Source organism: Triturus cristatus, chromosome 1_2 (assembly GCF_964204655.1).
Source record: "Triturus cristatus chromosome 1_2, aTriCri1.1, whole genome shotgun sequence".
In the NCBI taxonomy this organism is placed as follows: domain Eukaryota; kingdom Metazoa; phylum Chordata; class Amphibia; order Caudata; family Salamandridae; genus Triturus; species Triturus cristatus.
This window is the reverse complement of record NC_140580.1, coordinates 281,321,094-281,348,471: the sequence shown is the minus strand read 5'-3', so window position 1 is coordinate 281,348,471 and position 27,378 is coordinate 281,321,094. Positions and strand designations below refer to the sequence as shown.

The 27,378-nt window shown below is 43.7% G+C and overlaps 1 protein-coding gene across 5 annotated transcripts in view; it reads right to left on the bottom strand.

Annotated features, from left to right (window-relative positions):
* Positions 1 to 27,378, bottom strand: part of LOC146867161 (polyunsaturated fatty acid 5-lipoxygenase-like) — a 1,030,548-nt gene that overhangs the window by 112,234 nt on the left and 890,936 nt on the right. For all 5 annotated transcript variants that reach the window (XM_085603716.1, XM_085603717.1, XM_085603714.1 and 2 more), the window contains one exon: positions 15,555 to 15,676. In XM_085603716.1, the coding sequence (XP_085459842.1) occupies positions 15,555 to 15,676 (122 nt within the window). The remainder of the gene's footprint in view (positions 1 to 15,554; positions 15,677 to 27,378) is intronic.

The following is a 27,378-nucleotide window of genomic DNA, read 5'->3' as shown; positions in this document are numbered from 1 at the left end:
GTGTGTATTTCCTCCAAAACACCTAATACCCCATACCGAAGGAGGTCTTCATTAAAAAAGACAGGGAGGTCTTCACTTAATGTGGAGTGGAGGGCACCCACGAGTCGCACTGACAATGCTGCAGCGCAATCAATATAATGGGGGGATTTCTCTACCAGATATACAGGCATACTATTGGGCAGCACACCTCATAGCAATTAAAGACTGGTGCCATGCACCACGAGACCACCCCACCTATGCGCTGGAGCGCACGCAGTTCCAGACTAGAACCTACCTACATTACTATAAGGCGGAGGTGAACTTAGAAAACTGCTACCTGCAACACAACAACAATAGACGCCTGGTCAAGAGCCAGAAAATACATGCGGTGGGACGGAAGGGTCACTCCAGAGATTCTCTTGTGGGTGGGGTCCCTTCTGAAGGAGATAGGGAAATTGGAAGCAAGTACGGCCTGGGATATGATTGGGATTACTAAGCTAGTAGACATCAGAGGGAGAGACCTTGATTTCATTTGCCTCCCTGCAGAAAAAATACCAACCAAGCAAGTTGCAATACTTTAAATACATACAACTTAAACTTGCATGGGGGGCTGATAGGTTAGACATGGCAGAAATCCCTGAGTATGCCCCACTAGAGGAGGGCAGGTTGCTACAAGGAGAAACAGAGGTCAAGGTGGCATCCTGGACCTACAAGACAATCAATAATAACACACCTGATAACTTGATAAAACAGAGGGTCAGGTGGGAGCAGGAGATAGGTCAAATGGAGGACACAGACTGGGAGGTGGTCCTTATGCACCCGAGAGAGGTGGCGATCAAAACCAGGCTCACACTGATCCAATTTAAGATCTTACATTGGGTATATTACTACAGGGCCAGTTTACATCGAATGGGTAGAGCAGAGTCTCCTACTTGCCTCAGATATGGGGGGGAGCGGGGCTCGTTCCTACACACCTTATGGGGCTGCACCAAAATACAATCATATTGGGTTGCCATCTTAAGGGATCTGAATCAGATACTAGAACTAACTATCCCAATGGACCGCAAATATATCCTACTAGGTGTACCGATGAAGGTCAACCTTCCCCAATTCAAGCTTCTATTCTGCAACCTAGGCCTGATAGCCGCAAAGATATTGGGGTGCCACAGAGATACCAACCATTCAAAAATGGAAAATGGGGATGGATCTCTACAAGGCAGTGGAAAAAAGCACATATAAAGTTAAAGGATGCCGATGAAATTTAGAAAAATATGGGGCCCATGGATAAAATATTATGTATAGACCTTGGAGGAGAGGAGGAAAGGTCCCATTCACACGGACTCATCACCTGGCAATACGATTCGAAAGCCATGACATGTTGTATATTGATTATGTAGTTGCTGTGCATGATTTGATTAAGTTCTGTACTCGTATGAACACACCACAAATGTATTTCCACTCCAATGCAGATATGGTTGTAGTTGCTATGTTGAACACCTGGTGTTGCTTGTTTCAAAATCTAATAAAAACATTTCTATTTTTTTAAGGATGCTTAGAGAATTTTAGATGGGTAACACTGAATTAAAGGGATGCTTTTCACAAGTTCTGAGTTCCTTGAAATAGACAACAAGTTGCCTATGATGTCACTCAGAACCCAGAGGTGAAAAACATTCCTCGATTTGCTTTTTTACCCAACTATAGTTTTTTGTTACGTATGGCCCCCAAACATCATCTGCCAGAGGACTGCCCTGCTTCTTGAATGAACTGCTTTGCTGTCTGAAGAAAGAAGACTGGACCTGCTTGCCTTGATCCCAGGCTACCCAGAGTGACTCCAAGGGTCAGTTGGCTGGCCTGCTGTGTAAGATACAGGGACACAAGAAGTTTCAGAAGCCTCGCTGCAACTACCAAGCTGCCTAACTGCAACTGGCTCTGCCTGAGCCCTATTGCTGGCCTCTGCTGGAGTGAGTCTTGATCCCCAAAAGGTGTCATCTGGACCCTTGACTGGCATCAGTGGAAGCTCCTCCCAGAAGAAAAGTGGAAAATCATGAAGTTTGGGCTCCCTGGCACTGACTGGTCTATTTGTTCCGAAACTCTCTCTCCTGCTACGGTGGCCAGTGCAAAGCTCCAGGGAAACATGTTTTTTTGTGCCGACAACGACCGTCTGGTACGTTCACCAACCCAGTACTACACGTTCTTAGTGTGGTACTGGGAATTGTAATATGGTGGTTTAAAGTGGTAAAGCGATGCTCTGAATTTTTGCCAGCCGTGACTGCATATTTGGGCGTATGACATGTTATATTTAGTCTGCGAGCAGGAGTTGGGGTATCTAGCGCTCAGAAGCACTGTAGCTGGGCTACTATGAGATCGAAATGAAGCTTGGAAGGGCCTTTCATTTGTCAGATAAGCAGAAGCTGTTTCTCTAGAAACTAATGAGCCAGTCTCCATGACAGATGGGCGCCTGGATATTGTCTAGTGACACATTTTAAGACAACTTCCTCTGCAAGTATGACTAGCATATCAGTTTGATGTTGCAATTCTACCAGTCACGTTCCCTGTTCATAAACAGCTTTTCATTTTTTGGGACACCATTATTCATAAATTACTTACGCTACTTTTATTTGGTTATACGATGCTTGTCAGTATAAATCTGATTAATAATGGGAGGGGCCTCCATACAATTCCCTAGCTGGCTAACTGTAAATGCATCCACTCCAGAAAATGGGCATGCATTTCAAGTGCCATAAAGTAATAAGGTGAAATGGAACAGCACGTGCATGCAAGATTAGGTTTTGCATTTCTAAAAGCAAAAAATAGAACACTACAAAAATAAGGATCATGCTAACTGTGACTCAAGCAAAAAACTGCATTATCATTTCTAAAAATGCCTTCCAAGTCTTGTCAGGTGATTTAATATTATTACGTTTCTAATGGTAACAATCTATGTAAAAACCCTTAAATTAAAAAACAAAATCTAGACTGTTCCACGAACTTGGAGATTTTAATTAATTACAATTCGTGTAAGTAAATCATACTTCAAAAATAAAAACAAATACATAAAAAACGGGAACCTAGCCAGTTAGAAAAACACAGTAGCTGAAGTTGGATTTCTAAGTGCAAAGCATTTCTTTGTTCCACTTTCCCTTTGTTTCACACAGATTCTAAATTTGGACTGAATTGGTCCCCACTAGTAACGAACCTTCGAGTCCTTGAGAGACCCCCGTGGAGGCGGGTCAGAAGAGCAGCGGGAGCGGAGGCTCTAACAAGCGTGGCCATCATTAGTGGGTGGCCGCTAAGTATGCGATTCAGCACCCTGCGGAGGTGGCCCGACTAGGATCAGGTGTGCTGTGAACTTCGCGCTTGTGTGCCCGCTACCCCCAACTGGAGAGCCTACTGAGGCCCGATTTTATAGCTTCTGCCTACAGCTTCTGCCTACAGCCTCTGCTTACCAACGGAAGTACAGGCAGGGTGGGGTGCTGAGGGGCCGAAAGAGCAGAAGGAGCAGGGACAAGAGAGGCATGGTGGAGGCATGGTGGAGATATGGTGAGTCAGGGGGGAGAGCTAGCGGGTGCAGCACTCTTCATATCGCACCACTTTCCAAATTACCATTGTACTCTCCACTCACTTGCTCTATCCCCCCCGAGGATTACGCAAACGCCTGCGCGGGGCTTTTTCACTGAAAGTGCGGCTGCAACTCAGGTCGCATAGAGGAGGTCAGGCGTGTTCCAGAGACCTGACCAGCTAGTTCAGGCTAGTAGCATAGCCTACTGACCTCTCCAGAGGCCTCGCTCGTGCTGCCCCACCACTTTCACCTTATGTACAGCGGTGCCTAGCAACAGCTCATTAACGGACCATTCTCGGTGATCCCGAGCATAATTAGGCGACACAGGGCAAAATCCAGGCAGCAGGCAAGACAGCGGCATCAATAATCTCAGCAGCCTCAACAGGAATAAAGCAGGAATAAAGCGGTTGACGAGTTGGTGATTCAACAATTCAGCATTTCAGCGATCCAGCAGCTGTGAACTCCGGGGCGTCCTACTCCGACAGTCTATAATTCTCAGTTGCAGTTTAATAACCCCATAACTATATTAGCCACAGGTCGGCAAATATTCTGGCTTGCAGTATTGGGTGCTATTTGGTAGGAAGGATTTTGCGCACTCCCTTGCTCAGAGACTGGAGTCTGGAGTGATCAAGAGTAGCTCTGCCTGACCGCGTGAGGTCAAGGGGGAAGGAAGGAAGCAGGAGAATGTTTAAGACTGAGATATGACCGCAAAGAAATTGCGCTCTGGAAGATTTACATATATAAGAGCGTGCAAAAACACTAAGGAATAATTCAATACAAATAAACACCTTGAAAGGTTTTAACGCCATCTCCACCTTCTTTCCTAAAAAAGAGACAAGCTTAAACACAGTAGGGATGATGGAGTTTAAACCCGAAGCTTCTGGAGAGGTTAAAGTAGATTCTGGAAAATTATCTCCAGTAAAACCTACTTACCCTACCTCCTGAAATTGGAGAGATCCAGCCCAGGAATGTTCCATATCCTGAATCTAGGGCGGAAGACTCTTTGCTGGCAAATCTCACCATCTACTTCCTTACTACCGGAGTTACCCAGCCTGAAGGTGGACTTCGTCCAGAATCAAAAGAGGGAGACCCCATGATGGAAGAATTTATGCTTCCAGACCTCAACATTAATATAAATCAGACTCCACAGTTCTCTCAGGCACCCAATTCGGAGTCGTCCAGGATTCATAATCCTGACATTTCGCCTTCCTCAAATTCACAGGATTTCCCTCAGGATCGCCACATCAAGATGTAGTTGTTTAGTAGTACACCCAGCGGAACAAGTATATTAAATTAAAGGGGGTCCGCTACTCCTGATTTGTTCTCAAGTTTTCATCCCTTAAACAATAATCCAGAGCCTAAAATGTTGATGTCTGAATCCCTACTTTGTCTGGAAAGAGTTTTGTCTTCAATCTTAGCCTTAATGGAGAAATCAGTAAATAATTCTGATTATATCCTGGATTCCCTTATGGCCTTGACTAAGTCCATAGTCTCTGAACGAAGACCCTCGCTTGGTAAAGCCGGCCTACTTCCTTCTCGTGAGCCCAATCCTGTTAAGTGGACCCCTTTTCCTCCATTTTTGGAAGATAACTCCAATCAACTCAAATCTACACAAACATGCTCTCTCTTTTACGCTAAAGGGCGGTACTTTGGTGCTCAAGCTTGTAAGCCCTCTTTTAGTAGAAAAAATACAAATAAATTGAAAGATAAAGAAAATATAGATATATTCGATGAATTACAGTCTTCTTCCCTACAGCAGCTTTTTGAATCTGAGGACTCAGTTTCAGTAACTGTATCTTCGTCCTGTCAGCGAACTAAGAAGGAAATATCAAATTCAACACAAAACCTTTTCCCCATTTTTCTAAAAACAGGTGCAAAAATCCTGAGCACCCCATAGTGGGGGAATTAAAAGCTGGTTGCTCACCTTCTAAGGGAAAAGGTATTAAGAACAAAAGTAACATCATTTGCAAGAAGGAAAAAAGGGAAAAATGTAGAAGAATAAATAAAAAGAGGGCAAAACGGCTACACTTTGACCCTAATTAAATTTTACATTTATCATTGATCTCTGATCCAAACTTCACAAAGAAGGAAGCTGGACAAGCAGAAACTAATTTAATAGGGCCTTGTTCACCTTTACTGAATCCCTGTGCCCCAATTCAATCCTCCCAAGATGCAACCGTTTTAGATCCAAGTGTTCCTTCTATAGTACAGAGTAACTTGAATCCTAATGCCACGCTATTTGCTTCCTCTTTAGGTAGTAATGTTATTTATAATTCTACTGAAAAAGTTCTTGAGGTAACTTGCCAAGCTAATCGCACACTTTCTGTACCTTATACTTTTTCTTTTCTTTTTGATCATGAGCCATATATGAACAAGTCGTTTCTATTGAGTTGCTTTGCCAAAATCCCTGACCTCCAAATGATCCAGAGTAATGACCTCGCCCTGGCTCAGGTTCAAAAATATAATTCTAGGGAGCAAGAGTAACATTTGCATCAAAAGTTATACCCCATCTGATAATGTCAAACAGTGATAAATTAGGATGCTGTGGCATTAATGTTCTTGTACCTGAAGAAGAACTAGCCTAAAAAAATACTCCTCCAGATATCCCTACAAGGGATCTGTCCTACCTGGAGAGAGAGAGAGTATATTGCAGGTTTCCCATGGTAAAGAGTGAAGGAGAGTTTCAGTTCTGAGAAAAAGAACCACTATGTATTGCCTGCAAATGAGGAAGAAAAGAAATGGAGTTGGGTAGCAGGGACCCTTAACACAAATAGATCCTCAGGCTTCAAATATGGAAACTCTTCCTATCAAGGGTCTTAAATTGATCTCTAGGAACACAGACGGCTTAAGCACCAATAAAATAAACTCTTATTTTTGAAAGAGCAGAGTGCTGACATAATGTTATCATCCTCAATCCAATTTATTTGAAGATTTTTGTTGCAATATAAGTACTTTGGCTGCATCATGTAAATCCTCGCACTTTCAAGCTAAAAGGAGTTCACATTCTAACCCAATGCTTCCTTTAAATAGGGAAATAAATAAATTAGTGAGGGCCCAGTTCCTGAATTTTTCTCTTGAACGTCGCAAATTAATAAATCTACTAAAGAGGAAAAGACAGAGGAAAAAATGTTCCTGAAAGCAAATAAAAGTAAATCGCGAATGGTTACAGTTAAAATAACTCTAAAAGGTATTGGGAAATAATCACTGACTATTGCGGCACATGAGTAAAATCCCTCCCCATTCCTATTAATAAAGAGGAATGGAAATCCCATCTGGTAGAACTTCACTCTGCGAATCCTAACCCTACCGGCGCTGCCCCTCCTGTACCCTATTCGTCTAAAATCATTGAATTCAGCTAAGCACCCTCAACGAGTGAAGTGGTAGGATTTATTAAAAAAGGAGAGCCTCAGAAGTAACCGTGGGCGTAGTACTACACTACGTCGCGTAGTTTGCGCAACTACGCACTACGCAAATTGCACGTAGCACAGTTCAAAAACGCGTAGCGGGCATATTTTGCTTGCTCGCGGTCCTCAACGTCAAGTTGGTCACCGCGAGCGAGCAAAATAACATATCGGCGAGATTTTTTCTTCGTTTGCAATCAGCAACATCAAGTTGCTGATCGCGAGCATGGAAAATAAACCTCTCGGCGAGATTCTCAACGTGGGGAGGTCAGGTTTCTCATTGCGAGTGGTCGCATATGCTTGCGACCGCTCATGACTACCAGTCCGCATTGAGAAAACTGCCGCTCGAGTACAAATCTCTTTGAGCGGCAGAAAACGACCGCTTGCACTGTGCAAGATGCCGCTTGCAATGACTGCACAGTGCGGACAAGCATCCGGCACTGTGCAATCAGTGCGAACAGCATTTTCCCTACCGCACTTCACGTAGCGCTACTACGCAAACTACGCCCAGGGTTACTCAGGAGCAATGGGTCCTGATGAAATTCCCATTACAGTAATTAAAAAGGAACCCCTGTTGTGGGCTACATATCTAACTCCACTGTTTGATTTTTGCTCATCGTAGGGGAAGACAGCTTTATTTTCGTCTGGAAATATTCTAAGCCCTCTACATAAAAAGCACCATAGACATCACCCGGGTATCTACCGGCTAATAGCTCTATTAGATGCGATGGGAAAAATATTTGCTGGTAGTATTCTTGATCACCTTACTGAATGGGCAGTGGAGAAGAAGGTCCTCCCTTTAGAGCAAGCTGGTTTTAGGAAAAATCACTCCACCTTGGATAACAGCTCCATGTTGAAATTAATGGAGGAAAAATACACGATATTCCGTAGATCAAATGTATATTCGGTCTTTTTATATTTTTCAAAGGCCTTTGATAAGGTAGACCGGCCACTACAATGGAGAAAATTACACAAAATGGGAGTGCCTTCTCCTCTGTTATCCTTAATTATCTCCCTACACTCTCAAACATGGTGCCAGGTATTTATGGGAGGAAATCAAGGCTCATCATCTGCAATACCTGCAGGAAATGGCTTGAAACAAGCTGGTCTATTAGCTCCGCTGCTCTTTTCCTTGTATATAGCAGATCTACCTGAATGCTTTTCTCATTTAGAGGGAGATGCACCAAAGATAGGAAGCCGTCCTTTTTAGGTCTCGCCTGAGACAGCGCTTTAGCGCTGCTCTCGCGAGAGCTTTTGTAAATGGGGGATCTGGAAGTGCAAACGAGTGCTTTCAGGCCTCCAAATACAGTGCATGTGCGCCGGGCGCGTGCTCCATTTGGCAGCCTGCACACCGTTTGCTTTCACTTTCGCGGGCCGCACGGCCGCTTTGATGTGATCGCGATCACTTTCACACAGTGCATGTGCGCCGGGCGCGCGCACCATTTGGCAGCCTGCGTGTACATTTCGCGGGCGCTTTGATGTTCTCAGTGAGCCGCGCGGCCAGTGCGAACATCAAAGCGCCCGCAAAATGTACACGCCATTTGCCACCCCCTCCCTTATCCCACTTCCTGCTTGTCTTGTTTTTTTTCTTTCCACTGCTTGTCTTGGGGCCACTTGCAGATCTGTAATTGAGCGACTACTTTAAAGTTAACTTCTGACACCAAAAAACCGCTTTAAAAAAAATATGATTTTTGCAATGTATGCTGCCTCTGTGAGGTCTCACTGTACTCCATGCTTTCCGCACTCCTTGTCCCCCCCTGCCCTCGCGCGCTTCTGCTTCGCTGCTCTCCCCTCCTCTACCCAGCCCACCTTTGGTTTCAAGCACAGCGCCCGTGTTTATCAGGAAAAGCACGAACGTCAGTGGCTGCGCAGGCGTTCTCCTCCAATATTTTCACAAAACCACTAAGGCCCTATGGGACATGTAGTTCCGGCATGCAGAACTGGAGACTGTTAGTAGTATCAATATGACCCAAATTGCTTATTTAGGGCGTTGTCAATATGCGAGCCCTGTCACGTTTATTTGCTGCAGCTCAAATGCGGCACGCAATTAGTCTTGTTTGCTGTTCAAGGCATGTTGCTAATCCCGACAGTGCATATGAGCACATTATACTTTTGCCCTCTAACATGAGCCATACGTGATTTCACAAGTATTCCCCCATGGTGCTTTCAAAGGAGATATAATAACAACGTAACACAGCGTGTCCCCTTTGCCTTTCATTTTTTCAAGCAGCACGTTTCCAATAGATGTTTTTTACCACTGTTCTGTGCCGCCTGGCTGCCGTGCACACCACACGTGAGGCACTGTTCTCATAGCCATAGGATGACAGCACTTCACTCGCTGCAACACATGCCTGCACAACTCACAATGACTGGCCTCTCTGAGATCCAGTGACATCTACACCACCCTGTACATATGGAGGAAGGTGCCACTCTTACATTTCTGCAGGTCCAGCTAAGATTTCATGACTGCATGCACTCCACTGTACACCCGAAGTAGCACTGGTCTCACCATGTCACGTAAAAGGCAAGCCCTAATCTTAAACAGACACACACTGACACATACTTTGGGGCATGCACTTCGATCACCAGCACATCGAATTAATGGTTGCTGGCTATACCACCACCATGCAGACTCAGGAGGGACGGCTTTTGAACAACAAGCATTTGCAATGCAATAGGTCTTGCATTTACGCTTGTTTGAGCTATTGACATTGCAAATAATAATGCCTTTTATTTTTGTTTTAAAAACATAAATACAAGGCATTGTTATTTACAATGCCAATAGCTGTAACTCTCGTAACTGCGAGACCTATTGCATTGCAAATGCTTGTTCATTTTCTTAGTATGCAGATGACATAGTAGTGATGGATCTAACCCTCAATGGGCTGAATAAAAAGCTGATGTCATTACAGAAATACATGATGGCACACTTCTTGAAGATCAATGTTTCTAAAAGTAAAGTTGTAATTATTAAATGTAACAGAAACAGAAAATTCAGTAATTTGAAGTGGAAACTTGGTCAAGAAAAGTTGGAGGTGGTAGATTCCTTCCTCTATTTAGGGAAATTAATTACGAGCAATACGAAGAATAAACCCCATCTTGAACACAATTCTTGTAAAGCGGCATCTCATGCAAATGGCCTGCGTATTTTTTCTAGTGCAATGGGTCGAAGACATTTTTTATATCTGCTTACTGTTTTTAAAGCAGAAATTCCACCGACTTTACTTTATGCTATTGAATCAATTTCAGTAAAGGATTGGAATTTTTTAGGTAAGATTGAAGGACAGATCTTACGCAAAAAATGTCATTTTAATACTCTAGTCCCAATAGCTGCTATTAGATTGGAATTTGGCTTGACAAGCTCTTTTATTCAAGGTTTAGTTAGGATTTTGCGTTGGGGATATCAGTTAAAAAATAGTAAGTCATACACACTAAGAGGTTTCATGTGTCAAGAAATGTTTGGAGGTATTGTAAGTAAATATTCTTTTTCTCGTGAATTCTCTCTGGCACTAAAAGTTTTCTGTGCAGAGGAAGAGTCAGTGATCACCCTCCCGCTTTTAGAATTTAAATTCTTTTTAAAAACTACTAATTGTAAGATTAGTTATAATAGAGCTATAACATTTTGCAATTCAAAAGAAAGGTTAAAGATAATAGCCAGGTCGAATACACCGAGAATTCCTCAGAAATACCTATTTTGGAACCTAGAACATGGTATTTGACGATGGCTTACATTATGTAGCATGAACCTCTTACCTCTAAATGACCTAACAGCAAACTGATCTCACTGCATAGAAAATTTTGTAATTTATGTGATTCGGGCATTCAGAATTTGGATCATGTCTTGTTTGTCTGCCCAGCAATGGTTTTGTGTCATCGTCGTTGGCTTTGTCCGATGTTTTTACAAAACTGTATCAAAAATGTAACATCAACCCGTGAATTTCTCTTTTGTCCAAAAAATGAAGCAGTTTGTGTAAAAATATTCAATTTTTTTAAAGGAATTTATGAAAATATTTTAACTTTTATCTTATCTTTTTAAATAGATTCTCCTTTTTATATTCATGGCTCTCCTTCCAATCATGCTGTTAATCTCTGGGCCTCGGTGTCCCTAAGGTCAAACGAGTCTTAGCACTCCTTACTTTTTAGATGATATTTTGGACATGGTATGGATGCTATCCAACTGTTCTTTGAACAATTGGGATTTATTGTACTCCCACTCACTTGCTGCTATTTAAAACCTGTTTTTTTTAAAGAAGCTGGCAATATACTTTGTATAATGTTTTAGAAATTTGCACATGTAGATTGCTGATACTTAAAGCGTTTTGCACAAAATTAGAATATATTTAGCTTTAAGGTTTTGTTGTTAAAGGAAAATGTAGTGCTTGTTCAAATATGCTGGTTATTTTAGAATATTTCCCTGATTTAACAAGCAACTGATGTGATGTACATTATTCAAAATTGAATTTATCATGATGCTATTATTGTTTAGTATGGATCTAAACTTGTGCCATTTTGTTTTGGTAGAGGTTTTATTTAGGGCATAGAAGCTGCTTATTTGACTTAATGCCGATAACTTTTATTAGCATCTCGCCCATTGGGGTAATTGAAAATATCTATTTATGTTAGGTAAGGGAAAATCTAAGACTGCCTATGAAGGGTTTCGATCTTTTTCAATAGACTAAGAAATCAATTGAGCTTACATTCTATTATGTTTATTATGCAATAATTGTATGTAATTTTATGTGGACCTCAATGGAGATCCAAATCTTTAATAAATATTGAATTGAATTGGTGGTATTGGTTGCGGTGGTATTGGTGGTGGTATTTGTGGTGATGGTATTGGTATTGACAGTGGTATTGGTATTGACGGTCGTATTGGTATTGGCGGTGGTGGTGGTATTGGATTGGTGGTGGTGGTATTGTGGGGAGTATTGGTGGTGGTGGTGGTATTGTCGTGTAGTTCCTATAAAACCTATACAGGATCTGCACGTTTAAACAACATACACTGCGGGCTTGGTGTCCAGACTAATTCCAGACACCCCCACCGGTATGTTGGCCTTTATACGAGCTAGCTCACAGTGCCACTAAAAACTCCTCTTACCAAGGAAAGAAGAGTTCTTGGCAACTATCGAACATGACAACCCCGATCCCTCAGGACAGTGGAAACAGTGTACTAGTTTTCGCTCAGTCACTCTTGTTCACTAAGGGGCCTATTATGATGGCAGGCGGATCGCCACCGCTGGCCCGGCGGTGGCGATCCGCCCGCCATCACTCCCCGCCCGATCGTCATTTACCCCCCACCACATTAGCATGGCGGGGGGTACCATGGTGGACGGAAAGACCGTCCGCCGCTTTTCCGCCGGCAGGCAAACATCACGTTTGCCTGCTGGGCGGAAAAGGCCCACAGTATGGTGGCTGTGCCTTGCAGGCACCGCCATCCATATTATGATGATTGCGGTGGTCATGCCTTTCCACGGCGGTGACTCGGTCATGGAAAGGCATGTGGAGAATGACTTTCGGGGTCCGTTGGGGGCCCCCGGGGGGTAGGGGGTGGGTGGCTTTACTGGGGGGTACCACCCTTCATTGCCATACACAAGGTGGCAGGCACCGCGCGGTGCCTGTCATGTTGTGCATTGCAATGCACAACATGAACCTTTAACATTGAGGCAGGTGCTGTTTACAGCACCGCCCGCCACAATGTTAAAAGCAAGAATGCGCCCGCCAGGGTGGCCACGCATCCTAATTGGCCCCGCGGGACCGCCGCACCTCTAGCGGTCTGTCCCGTTTTCCGTTACAGCCGCCATCGTAATGGGGCCCTTAGTCTCAGAGAGATACACAGAATAAACGGTAGGGACGTTTTCAATAAGTGTTTATTGACTGGTCGTTCTTCTAGTGTAGAATAGATGTGCTGTAACGATCATTAGATAGTAGCAGATATAGATGACTAAAAGCACTAAGAGAGTAAAAGGATGGTAGATTTCTACCATTCTGATATAATTATTAATACAGGCAAGTATATAAAATACATAACAATAAAATGACCATAAAATGCGTACTCCTACAATGCTACCCTAACTAGATGTTCCTAGGTGTACCTAGCATGTATGAAGGAGTTAAGCCAAGAATCCCTCTGGGATAAAGTCAGTCCCCATTACCTGAAGTAAGAGACTGTGGGACCTCATCCTGATCTTGGCTTGGACACCCCGCAAGGGATGTCAGACCACTGCGAGCTGGAGTATCTGCATGCAGGGTGCTCCAGTGTCTTGCGTCAGTGTGTCGGCATGGAAGTCCTGATCTCCTCTCTCTGTCTCAGCAAGATGTGATGTTTTTGTACCCAAAAGTCTCTCCAGGGGTTTTACCTTGATGTGCCAGTGTCGGACTTAGGATGATGTCGGGAATGAACTTTGTACACAGTTATTATGCAGGAGATGAGCCCTGCTGAGTTTCCAAGAATCCTCATACATAATGTATGAGGCTGCTACTAGGGAAATCCTGCATTCTGTGTGCAGTGTCGTAACTTGGTAAAAGGTCAGTCCCCAAAATCTATTGTGTGTGTAATGTAGGGGAGAATATAGGTGATGTTACCTGAGCCTATACTGGGGTACCTATATGGAATATAACGGTATTGGTGGTGGTATTGGTGGTGGTATTTGTGGTGGCAGTATTGGTGGTGGAGATGGTGGTATTGATGGTGGGGGTGGCATTGGTGGTGGTAGTATTGGTGGTGGTATTGGTGGTGTTGTTAATAAAACAGGCTTTTGAAAACAACCCTTCAGGTGGCTTTAGTGCAGATGACATGTAACACAGATGTGCTGTTGTCAGCTTCAGCCCATTAGCACACGATAATGTGCTACCTGGAATTCACATGACTTAATTCACTAATCATTTCTAAATCCATGTTACTTGGGGGGTTGAAACAGACACAAGATAATGCCGGGTTAAAGTGATTGAAAGCGGGCGCAGAGTTACGGGGCGGCCGTGCTGTTTAAAAAAACAAGCGGTTTCAGCTGAAGCTGCACATGTCCGGCCTGCAGTAAGAGAAACTCAGTAAAGTAAATAGTGCTTACAGATTAAATAACACGTACCGTGTAACAACCGAAGTAAAGGGACAAGTAGCCATGGGAGGTTACAAATGAAGACAAGGCCATACTATGGAGGGACTAACAAGCCTATTAAGGAATCCGAAGGCAGCATTTACGAAAGACAATGACACAAGCCAATGAAAAATGTGGGCGGAGAGTGGGTACGGCTTCTCTCCTATACTCTACTACAGCAGTCTCCCAGAGCGAGCAGTGCGCTAGACACGACCTAAAAATAATGGGGCTCAATGCAGAATGTGAAGACAGGGGACCAAAGTCTCCCTTATCTCACTGATATGTCTTGACCTTTGGCTGAATGGGGCCCCCTGAACGTTTGAAGAAGCCCCTTTAAGGTGGCCCCCTCCTTGCACCGCAGGCCCTTCAGGGGCCTTCATTATACCCCTGCTGAAGTGCTCCTAGGGGACAGGCTATACCTCACTTTGGTACATTGGGCTTGCTCACATGGGGGCTGATTTCGAGTTTGCGCTGTTCGCCAGCTCACTGCTGTCACAACTGCGCCAAACCTGTGCTAGGACCGCCCGCCATATTATGGGTTGATCTCGTGTACGGCAGACGGTATGTGCCCTATCCCATGGTGGTGCCTGGAAAACAGACACTGCAATGAGAACAGAATTTTCTATCCAGCACAGCATGGACGGTGACGTTTATGCGGTGTTGGAACTTTGGGGGAATACAGACAGGAGGGCACATGTTGTGTCCCCCTGAATGTATTCCCAAGGAGGGAGAACATGGGGGCCCTACAGTGGTTCCTGCACCACCAGTCTTTTCATGGCAGTTCTCCTGGTGGTGGAGCAGGAACTTCAGTGGGGCTGCGCGAGTCCAGCTGAGCATACTACATTGTGGCGCACCTCCGCCACCCAGACGGCGGTCCTCTGCCGCAACAACTTTGCAAGTCATAATGCGGCAGGTGGACCACTGCCACTGTGATTCTGGTGGTCGCAAGAACGCCAGACTTCAAATCAGGCCCTTTGCTCGCTCATATGGAGCAATGTGGGTCTTATATAATGTGCTTAGGTTATATGGAATTCATGTCCCCACACATCTTAGCACGAATGACTTGCATCAGAAATATCCATGTGCAAATACTGACTCAAGTGTCAAAAAGTCAAGCAAATGCCTCCGTTTTCAGAAGGAACTGTGAGCTGTTATTAAGCGATATATAATAAAAAGCATTTGGCCTGAAATTGAAAAAATAAGAACTAAACATTTCCTAACCCTAAATGTGTGTACAAAGCAATTCTTTTATGAGACGCACACGTAGAATCACAAAAAACAAGTATTTGTGTGATCTATTCCTGAACACCATTACCTGTACCTCTTCCTTCACACAGGAATAATTACAGCTATTTAGGTAGGAAAGGTTGGTGATTAGAGTGGACTGTAGCTTCCACAATGTGGAAGTAACACCTATTTACATAACTTGAGGTGAAAAACTTGAAAATTATCCACATTAAATGTAAAATTCTCATCCTCCCATATTTGCATAAAATATGCATTGAATGAAGAAGAACTGTTTACCCGAGTCCTTGTTATCTCTCATTCCATAGACAAACACATCTTTCACAAATCCCTGAAGCTCTGCGTCCTCGCAAACTGTGTCATCATTTTCATAGTAAATGTTCACCACATCTGCAACAAATCTACAAATCAAAGAGACAGTTACACAATGAAAAATCATAAATATATCGATACATCTTAATGTTTGAATCAACAATAAAAATAAAAATAGTATAGGAAACTAGAGAACCAGGGAAGTATTATTCAACAACTGTTTGTGATCACTCCTTGAAAGAGATGAAAAGTCCACATTTAATAGGCTAAGGCCTAGTCTTTGGCAATGTATTTGTGCCTCATACCCTTGCCTAATCCCAGCCCATATTTCATGAAGCATTGCCCCCTACTCATTTCATGAGGCATTGCCAGCTCTCCAGGCAGGCACTCAATTTACAGAAAATAAAACTATCAACCCTGTACCCTATGGGTGCCACGGATGTATGACGATACATCGACGGCCATTTCAACGCGGTCTGTTAGATCGCGGTTTTCACTACGCAAGTCGTTACATCGACTTGCGCTGGAGGGGCGCTGGACTTCGAAATAGTGTGAATTACTATTCCAACTCCAGTCTACATACAGTAGGGAAGGTGTTGGAAACAGTAATTTACACTATTCCTTAGTCTACAGCGCCCTCCAGTGCAGATCGATGTAACGACTTGCGTAGTGAAAACCACGATGTAATAGTACCATGTATAAATGGATGCATGGTAAACGATGTTTCCCATGGGTGCCCTGCTGTATGCTCGATTGTACGCGGAGAGATGAAGTAGTATCCAGTGTGTCCCCATTGCTGTATGTCTGAAATGCAGAGTAAATGATCTAAAAGAATGTTGATGTCTTGACTGCAGTTGAAGCTAGGAGAAAAGGCGTGTTTTTTTCTAAAACCTATATTCTTTTCTACACGGTTTAATATTTTCTTTTCTTTTTTTAACTACACACAACCAAACAGTATAGTCAAGTACTTTGTGCATAACAACAGGATGCACACAGAGGCATCGGAAACATTGGCTTGCCATCACTCAGGCCCTAATTATGATGGCGAACACAAGGAGATGATGGATGGAGCGCTGAAACTTTTCAGACACTCACCCCCAGTCACATATCTGGGTTGAATCCATCATCATTCTTTAGCTGACTTCGCCACCCCAGTTCAGACCCAGCTATATGCAAATCAGCCTTGACCCTATTCCTCATGGGAACAGTCCAGCCCGAACTGCCAAGCCAGGTCTTCCCTGGACCGGAAACAAGCATCCTGGGACCGGTTTCGGGGTAACACCCCTCATCAGCCAGGCTGGCTTGAATTGAGTAGCAAAGTGAGCATTATGATGGCGGGTGTACTGCAGCTGGTCAGACTGCAGAGGTCGGAGTAGGACTGCAATGTCCCATGGAATATAGTGGTCAAACACCTATCCCTACAATGAAGACAGTGCCTTGCAGGCACTGCCATAGAGATTAGGATGTCCCTTACCGACTGCCTGTTCATGGCGGTCCCACGGCCATGAAAAGTCAGAAACAACCTGACTTTGGGGGCCCCCCAAGCAGGGCCCACGTCCACCATGGACCACTCTAAGCGCCCCCACACATCCACACACCGTGTGCCCAGGCCCCACATAATGCCTTGCACACGGTGCATGGATGTGCTCAAAGTGCCTTTTCTACTGCAGCTTGTGCCCGCAGACTTTTTCCTGGGCCGCAGCACAAACCACAGTGAACAGTGAAAAAAAAGTACTTTCCAACCGCCTGCATGGTGGTCTCTTTATAATAGGCCGGGTAGGACCGCTGACTCATTGTCGGACGGTCACCTGCCCGATATGATGTTGGTCTGTGGTCCGACCGACCATCATCTTAATGAGGGCTTCAGTATGACACTTTGGGAAGAACACTGTCTCAAGAGTTTGTGCTCTTGTGACTGGTGCACAAACCTCACACTCCCTGTCTCGTACTGTCATCAATAAAGCATACTTTCTGATTATCTTTTATTTTTCACAATGTTCTGTGGCTATAAGAAAAAATAAATTATAGGCAGATGAATTACCTACTAAACAATGGTGGAGAAGCATTTAAAAAAATGCATGAGCTGTATAGAAGCAAACAATTAATATGTAAATGACATAACTCTACTATGGGGTTTGAAATCGTAGTAGTGCTACAATAACACTACTCACACACTATAAAGCGATTTACTAACCCTTGGGCAAGACCTCCTCCTCTCTCTCTCTTATGGTTGCTGCGTTGAGGTCTTTGCTTTGAACCAATGGGTTAGACAGGGGCAGGCTATTAAAAACTCCCACCTACAGAAGTGTAAGCATTTTGCTGTTCAAAATGACACTTTTAAAATTACTACAACCCTAAAGGTAATAAAACAGTAGTAAATTAACTCCAGCCAGTCCTTGGAAAAAGTCAAGCACCACACAAAGCCACTCAGAAGTACTCTAACACACTCCAATAAAAATAATGAAGGCAAGGACTTAAAATAATTCCCCATATGAAATAATGGTAAATAAAATAATTTTACCATTCAAAATTTTATTCTAACTTAGGTAGCAGGACAGGCTTAACTTAGGACAATGTGTAAAGTATTTATGCACTACCAAAACGGTATTAAAGACAAAATGCAAAACAGCAAAAATCTCAAACTGAATAGGAAAAATAGAGTAAAATGTAATAAACGAAATGACACCAAAACAGCAAAAATCCATTAAGTGGAACCACATATCGAAGCTTTTTAAACTTTAAGTAGAAATAGCAACAAGCAGTGGTAGGCATCAATGATGAGCCATAGTCACAGTAGAACGCTAACTAGGCGCAATGGAAGTATGACTGCTACAGAGTGTGGGTGAAAATACCAGCCAGGTTCTGCCCGTTTGGAGTTTACCCTAAGCAAAAGCAAGAAGTTCTCTAAAGGGCCTCAAACTAGTTCTACTGGTCTCGACTCCCATCCCCCTACTGAGAAGAAAAAGAAGTGGTTCCGTGACAGTAAATCTGCAGGGAAGGCACCGCCTAAGTGTTATGAGTGCCACCAGGAAGCGCAGACAGACCGCAGGTCCCTCAGATGTTTAATGCAAATGAGGGGTGAGAATCCCAAAAAGTTGAGGTGGTCCATCATTTATGGTGAAACACCGTTCTGGAATAGACCACACCAATGCTGATGGTCTTTCCAGGTTTTTTTTCCTTAGTGAAGAGAACTCCCAAGGGTTGGATAGCTCTTCCCACTTTCTGCTGGGGGAACATGTGTTAGACCGGGCATCCTTGGTGTGCTTTGCCCTGACTTTTTACCTTCTGACCTCCTGTTTTTAGGTCGAGGACCGTCCGGTCTGCCGAAGGCAGAACCGGAAGTCGGAGATTTAATGTTTCTGAGAGTGGCTCTTTAGCCCGCCTCTCTTTTTGCCTCTCCTCCATTGGCTGGCTTCCTAAACGGAGGCCAGCCATTGGAGGAGAGAGCCGTCCCTCCAAATAGGCTCTGTCTTTTTCAGATTCGGGGGCGTGTTCCGTGCTGTTCTTTCCACGTTTTAGCCACGCCCTTTTTCGAACAGCAGGAACACGCCCTCGAATCCGAAAAAGTTTGAAAGCTTCCATCCGCCATTTTTTAGCAATCACGCGAAGCTCCGAGTTCCCTGCCCCCTTGATTTCTGCAGCTGAAGGCAGCACAGTAATGGGGCATGGTACGGGTAAATGCGTTGCTTGTTTAGGGGCCCACAGGGCAACACGGCGATATGTTAACGACACAGTGCCCGGACAGCTGACGTGACCCCCGACCTCCTTCGTCGACCGACCCTGTTCGCAGTGCGGACATTTTGGAATGACGGTGTTCGATATTAAATACAGGGGTGCTGAAAATTAAACCGCTACCATAGACGAATACGTTGGCAATATATAAATAGTGAAGCTGTCGTAAGAGCAGTTTTGTACGAATGTTGACCATGTCATCATTTTTGTATACTTAGAGGTCCGTTCTTCCACAGTGTGAGCATTATGTCCATTCTAGGTATAGGCGTGTCCACTTCTCTTTTCGGCGTCATCGGTACGATTGTTTAATCGCTTGCTACTGAATAAATAACTAATACACCTCTTTCTGAAGATGACCGCTGCGGTGACAGCAATTTTGCTCTAGGTGCTTCAAACAATTGATTAGACAGGAAATGAATATGCCCTTTGTCTCTTTTCTATTTTGCTGCCATGCTTCGCCTCTCTGAGACGAGGAAGTGACGTTAATATCTTGTGGAAAAGAAACAGTCATCCACGTGCGCTTATCCCGCGAGTCAGCTGGCTGGTGTGGACCAATGGGCGCGCGCTTCGTGTAGTTGAGGCCAGGCTGTGACGCGGGTAGGTAGCAGGGGCGTGGACCGTGGAGGAGTGCTGAAGAAAGGTAGTGTCAAGGCGGGCTGGGACGGCAGTTGTTGGAGAGCGGTCAAAGGTCTGGAAGCACCCAACGAGCAGGTGAATGATGTACAGGTTGTGGGTCTTTTTTCACTCTGCCTTCACTTGACGAGGTGGGTTTGTTACCATATTTGGGAATTGGAATAGAGCACCCCCACAATGAAGAGATGCTGTCCAATCGGGCAAAGTCATTGTATTTTGGGGAGTTTTCCTGATTGGTCGGCAGTGTCCAGATGGGCATTGCAATCTTCCAGTCCATCCCCAGAAAGTGACTCGGGAACATTTTGCATTGCACTTGATGATTCATACAAAATGGTCAATGCAGGCCACTGGTCACTTGCTGTGAAAGTGGTAGTGAAACATGCATGTTGACGGCGAAACTTAATAAGACGTAAAAATAGGTGTTTAATTACACTCTACGTTATATCGAGTTCGAATCGAAAGAAGGTAACGTTTTGAAATCTTCACCCGTGGGTTTCTCGAAGAAGACTGCATCGCGAGGTCATAGAGCCATCCTAAATTGTAGCACTAGGCTAGAGCCTATTAAGGCAAATTAGTTATACAGAAATGGCTGTCCTGCGTACTTTGTTATAAATGGGACTGCTGGGGAGGTAATGGGACCCACCCAATTTACTCCGGTCGCCTGGGGTTGTGATAGCATGACGCAGGGGCGTGGTCGGGGTGTCAAGCTAATGCAGTGTAGTGGTACTGACACAATTTCTGTGCATAATAGCAACATGTGACAGGACGGTTGTCCCCAACTATAATTCTTAAAAATGCACCCAAGTAAGGAAAGGGAGCACCTGCATCCAGTGCAGTGTTTCGATTGAAATGGCCCTGCTGGCATGACACAAGGACACACTCGGGAGTATCTACACTTTGTGTCCTCTGCGTTTGTATCAACAAGGAGTGCGGGAGATGTCTTATTGTCAGTTCCAGCTGGGCTCAGTACAAGTACCTCACTTAAAGGGCCATCAGCGCACACATTCAACTCCCAGGAGAGCTAGCTAAAGTTTACCGCCTTGCTACCAATCTCACTGAAACAAAGACACTAAGCTTGTTGTCGCTTCCCAAGGACTTCCAGGATACATTAGGATTCGGGAGAAGGGTTTATACTTTTCGTAGCCTTTAAGGAGATATGCATGCACATTATGAATATCGAATTCAATTGCAAATACTGATGTGTTTTATTATGAAATGGAACCCTTTTTAGTAACCTTAGGAGATGGGGGCGTTAGGTTCCAAACTGATGCTTTGAAGGTTGCATTTCTCTCCTAGATATTTATTTACAACTCGCTAAGCTATAGTACAAGGGTTGTAATTTGTGATCTATAAGTAACACAAGGATATCTGGACAATAACAGAAACGATTTGAGCTGTGTTCACAAAAAACAATCCAGGGACCTGCTTGTTACAGGCACATTAACCCTCTTTGCTATTTTATGATGAGTCAATGTGTGAGTAGCCTACACACAACACTCTTCAGCAAATGCCTAAACCACCAGAGTTATCTTATTGCATTTATATTCTGGAACTTGCTGGATACACAATATCTGCCGCAGGAGTCTTAAAAGGCAGCCTGGTTGTGACCAATTAATTAAGCCGTAACTGGCTAATGCCAATAGAAATGACAATGCCATTTATTTAGGGATACAAAAATGATAAAAACATAATGAGCAATACCAATAGCTCTACCTATAATATTGCCGAGACCATTGCATTGTAAATGCTTGTTGACTATTGCACTGACTTTGTTTTTGCTGGCTTTAGAAATCTGGGGACTTTACCACTGCTAACCAGTGCTAAAGTGCATGTGCTCTTTACTTAAAACATGGTACATTGGTTTATCCACAATTGGGGAAGTGAGGTTTACTATGGGGAAGTGAGGTTCATTATGTTAATCATATTGTCTCCCTATATCTGTTATGTTATGTTAGGGATACTTCTAAAGCGCACGACTCACCCTGGGGCATCTCGGCGCTATACCTAGTAGACGGCTGAGGAGGATAGGAAAAAGGAAAACGTGGCAGCGGAGATAGAACCCTAAGTGATCAGAACAAAGAGTTTTCAATTGTTTCCTGAAAATAGTGAGGGAAGGGCATATGCGTATGGATATAGGAAGCATATTCCAATAGCGCGGAGCAAGATATGAAAAGGCCTTTCCCCCAGAGCGGGCGAGGCGGATTCGGGGGATCTTCAGGAGCCCAAGTGAGTTAGACCTAAGGTTGCGAGATGTAGTCTGTTTAGTGAGTCTGCTTGACAAATATTTGGGACCTTTACCGTTCAAGGCCTTATATGTAAGGCAGCAGGTCTTAAAGTATGCTTGTTTCGCAATCGGAAGCCAGTGAAGGTCTAGAAGTAGAGGGGCTGAAGGTCAGGCTCAGGCATTTATGTGAATGAGATCTTAACAACTGGCCCGCCGCCTGCTTGTACCTCCAAAATGGCGGCCGTCCCAAGCAGGAAGTCGGGTTTCTGCCCCCGATTGCCGAGAGCGTGGTTCCCGGGAAGGCAGCACAACAAGAATTCGAAGTAAGTGCAAATTAGCAAGTTTTAAAAGTTTAAAAGTTTAGCATCAGTGAGCAAATTAAAGAACAACATAAATACCAGCTCTGGCGCGCGTTTTCCCGGCTTCCGCCTCAGGAAATACTAGGTGCTGCACGTGCGCTCAGGCTCAGGCCTTTATGTGAATGAGATCTTAACAACTAGCCCGCCGCCTTCTTGTACCGCCAAAATGGCGGCCGTCCCAAGCAGGAAGTCGGGTTTCTGCCCCCGATTGCCGAGAGCGTGGTTCCCGGGAAGGCAGCACAGCAAGAATTCGATGTAAGTGCAGATTAGCAAGTTTTAAAAGTTTAAAAGTTTAGCATCAGCAAGCAAGCATATCTAACATCAATTTACAGTCTGGGGCAGGTAGTGTACCCACAACATACCCAGAGACAGAAGTCTGGTAGAACAAAAGCAGGGTCCTCCAACAGCCAGACAGTGGATACACTAGAATTGTCTTGGTATTCTGTACAACCCAAGGTGCTATATATGTCAAATTAGCAGACCTGTCAAGCATGATTTGACACTCAAGCTGGATTTGACTCTGTAGTGTCAAAAAGGATGCCCAGAGCCCCAATCTGTCATATTCTGTGGAGTACAGAGGCGTTATACCTGCCCATTCAGGTCAGCCTATTGTTTGCTTCTGGGAGGCATTTGACCCCTTTTCACACCTATTCAAGGCGCATCATAGCTGGGAGAGCTGGAGGGCCAATGCAAGTTAGTGTCTAGGAATTCAGGCAAGGAAAAAGTAACTTTTATAAATGTACCTTTCCTTAATATGTACTAAAATTCCGACTGCATCATTGAATTAGATTTTTAATAACTGTTAAAAATAGTTGTTTAATTGTTTTTGCTAACTTGTCCCATTCCCGAGGTATAGTCTTATTATTTTAATTTGCTCTCTGGTTTTCTACACAGGACCGCTAGACCTCCCACAGTGAAAATAATTTTTTGGGCCTTGTCACTGTCGGAACATGGTAATATTAATTTTTTACATGTCCCACTTTAAAAACCATACATCCTACCATGTGGGCTAAATGACTTGCATCGGTGCGCCTTATTAATATTTAAAGTGATGTTTTCTCCTGTCAAAAAGGGTCTTTATGACTGGTAGGACTGCAGGCTTAAATCTGCAGCAGTCAGGCTGCAATTATAAGCTTGAAACCATGTTTGAACCGCTGTAGTGGATGGCACAGTAGGTGCTATAGTCCAATAGTGGTATTTAACTTCCAAGCCCTGGGTACACCTTGTACCAGTACCAGGAACGTACAGATAAGTTATAATATAGCAAATACGAACATGACACTTTGTCCATGTTTGAAGGGGGTGTGGGGCACAGACACTTTGTTACTGGTTAGAAGGGGTGAAGGGCATAGAGTACTAATGCCAGCAAATATATAGGGTCCAGCTAAAGGCAAAAGATCTGAGGTGGCAATGCAGAAAAGGTGAATTTGCTACAGTTTATAATAAATATGTATCTTTTTTTCTATTAAAACATTTAAATATTGCATTTTAAAGAATGATGAAATTGGTCCCTATGCTTTTCTGCTTAGAGATATTCACCTACATGAGAACTGTTATGAGTACTAACTTTACAGTCATAAATCTGGTATGTAAATATACACTTAGGTGACAATCTAAATTCGGTAAGAATGAATAACAAAAAAAGTGTAGATTTACATCTAGATGTAGTAGTAAATCTACATGTGTATATTTACATTTGTTCATAGGGCCCATTGTGTTTAAAAACATGTAACAGGAGAGGGATGTAGGGGCATCGTGACGAATGACCTTGTTGAATCAAAAAAGGACAAAGCTTAGATTCTCCCAATATGTTTTACTGGTGATAATGAATGCTTAATTTCGGTGAAGCAGATGGTGATTAACAATGTTCCCTCTAACTACTATTCATGGCAACGTATGTGAGCACACCTTTCTGAGCGGTGTGCACAAATGAAATAATACGAGCCACAATGGGAGCACGTGTGCTACCTCTAGGGCATGAAGAGGAAGAGGATCTGGTCCGTCGGCTAGATTGATGACTTTGGTGCTGAAAACCAGGGTTCGAGCCTCGGGGTCACGTCCACATCCTGTGATTCTGGGCAAAGCACTTAATCTCCCCGTGCCTGAATGTGTCCTTGTGTAACGTAACCGGTGCTCATGTAAAGCGCTCCAATACCTTCGGGTCGAGTTCGCGCTATGTAAATCTGCATTTAAAAAAATATTTATTTGTTATGACCAATAACCAGAGGGCACGGACTGACTGAAATCACTCTCAAACAACAACGCTAGCAACTTCAATCACCAGCTGGCACAGGGATCCTCCCAGCACAATGAGCGCACTGACCGTTTTTGGATTAAAGTTTCCGCCTGATTGACTTGCATAGTGAGCAGAAACCAACCTGAATACTTATGTAACACTCTTATGAAGGCTGTCACAGATAGAATATTTGAGAACACAATATTTTGATTTTGATTGGCATAGGAATTTTGAAGGCTTGTTAGTTTTAAGTGCGTCATACTGTATCCAATCTTGCTTTTACTGCTGCAGAATAAAGAAGACAGATTGTGCATTCATTGTTTTGTACTGGGCACACAATTGCTTTGTAGACCCACCATAATCTTCTGAAATGGCAAAATATATATCCTGGGTTTTGTGGCAGCTTGTGGAGTACTGCAGTATTTCATTAGCTGCTCTTCAGAACTGTATGTAAAATGTATTATTTTTCAACAACATGTTTAAAAACTTGTGCTAAAAAATGCACTATGTTATATGCTTTCCTAATTTCTTTTGGAAGAGATTTTCCTTGCCTATTCCTGGCCTGGGGAATGTCACGCCGGACTGCTACAAGTGCAGTTTCAGTGCCATGTTTGTAAGAAAGTACAGCTGGCAAATGTCCAGGAGGAAAAGGGATTCCAGTAATTCTGGTAATAATTGTTTTAAGGCTTCTAAGATTCACAGGAGGCTGGCAAGGAAATGTTATTTTCAGAAACTGTTAGATATAGGACTATGTTTCCAGGAATAGTGTGGGAACCAGCTGCTGCAATAGTGATCAGAGTGGCCTGGCTGATTATGATGCTGGTACATTGTTTGATCAAGGTGTTGGGAACTGCATTGCAGATCAGGGTCACTTTGGTGATTAGGATCCCAGTACATTTGATGGTAATGGTGACGGAATGGCATGCAGTAAATGATCAGTGTGAACCAGTGTACAACGACAGCTACATATGGTGCCAAGATTTGGTGCATTGCCAAATGTCATAATATTAAGCTTGAGGAGAATAGATTTTATCGCAAGCTTCTAGGCGCCCCAACTCATCTTCCCAATTTGTGTGCCATAGTGAATTTAAGCTACACTATATCGAAGATTTTATTAGAGCGCGCCTTGACCTATTTTGGTTAAGCATATGGACAAAACAAGCCAGCGTCCCGCACCAGAAATATTATTACTGACTGTCTTAAATGCGAGAAAGGTATGGAAATCCTGTAGCTAGCGGAGGTAAGATCCAGTTAATGCAGAATCAGTTATGGAAATGTTTTTGATAATCTGAAAAATCTAGATACTGTAAACAAAAAGGAGCTGCGGGCGGCCCTATGTGGGTGTTATAACAAAGAGAGACGGGCCACACAGTCCAGCAAATCTAGCATAGTTGTTTACTTGAATATTGAGAACAATTGATATGTACCCAGCTATTTGGCTAAACCAATGGGTCGATGGGAGCATGGCCTCCTGTTTCGCCTAAGAGCTGGTACTGTTAAGTATCTACTATGCTTTCCTATGGGCTTCCAAGCAAATCTTGATTTTATCCCCTGTCTATGTAATGGGCACTCGGGCCAAACCTTAATACACTTTTTATTTTTTTGTAGGTTTTATGAACAATATACCAAATTATTCTTGATCCCTTTTTAAAAAAAAGATCGTATGTTGATTTTAGAGACACCTACAAAACTCTCCTTGTATTGGGCGAGGATGAGCTGATTATCCGTTTGGGCACATTTCTGAAAATTACGGTTAGAGCTCGTGCTTCAATTAACTCTACCTAACTGCATTTTATAGTCTAATGTATTGAGGAATTATGTGTATTATAATTTTTTTTTTGATAATCAATTTTATTGAATTTTGAATGAACAAAAGGGAACCTTACAGCACAGGTAAGTGATAGCCATTGATACAGTGGAGTAATGTTCAATCTACCATGCATGAATATACACGTAGCTGCTATTTTAAGCTTGTGGTCATATGTTATCATAAACTGAGAGAAGACAGAAAACCCATACATCAGAATAGATTCAACCATTTGCCCCAAACTTTTGAATGTTTGCTGGGCATCCCCTAGCTTTCAACAGTGGCTCCTCTTGCGCTGCGCACCAGTCCACGCCCCTGCGCCATCTAGATATACCTGGGGGGTCAGACTGTTTCCATGCCACGGCAATGTCCCATTTTGCCACCATGGTAGCGGTACCTAGGAACAGCTTGTCTGCCCTGGAGCCGTCCAGGCTGTCCATGACTTCCAGGAGGAGGTTCGGGGGTTGTGTGGCACGACCCATCCCAGGACATTCATGAGTTCAGATTCCATCGCTTCCCAGTTAGGGGAAAGATGGGGACAGGATCATTCCATATGGTAATAACCAGACGGTTCTTGCCTGCATCGTGTACAGACTGGCGAACATTGCAGACCTGCTTTATAAAGGCGGTCTGGGATTAGATAGGTGTTATGAAGAGAATATAGCTGAATTAAGAGAAGTTTAGCTGAGGTGGTGATAGTCTTGGGGGCCATTAATGCGTCACACCAGTCCTTATCTTCAAGGGGACACAACCATCCCTCCCAGCGGTGTGTGAGTGAATCAAGGGATGCTGGGCCATTG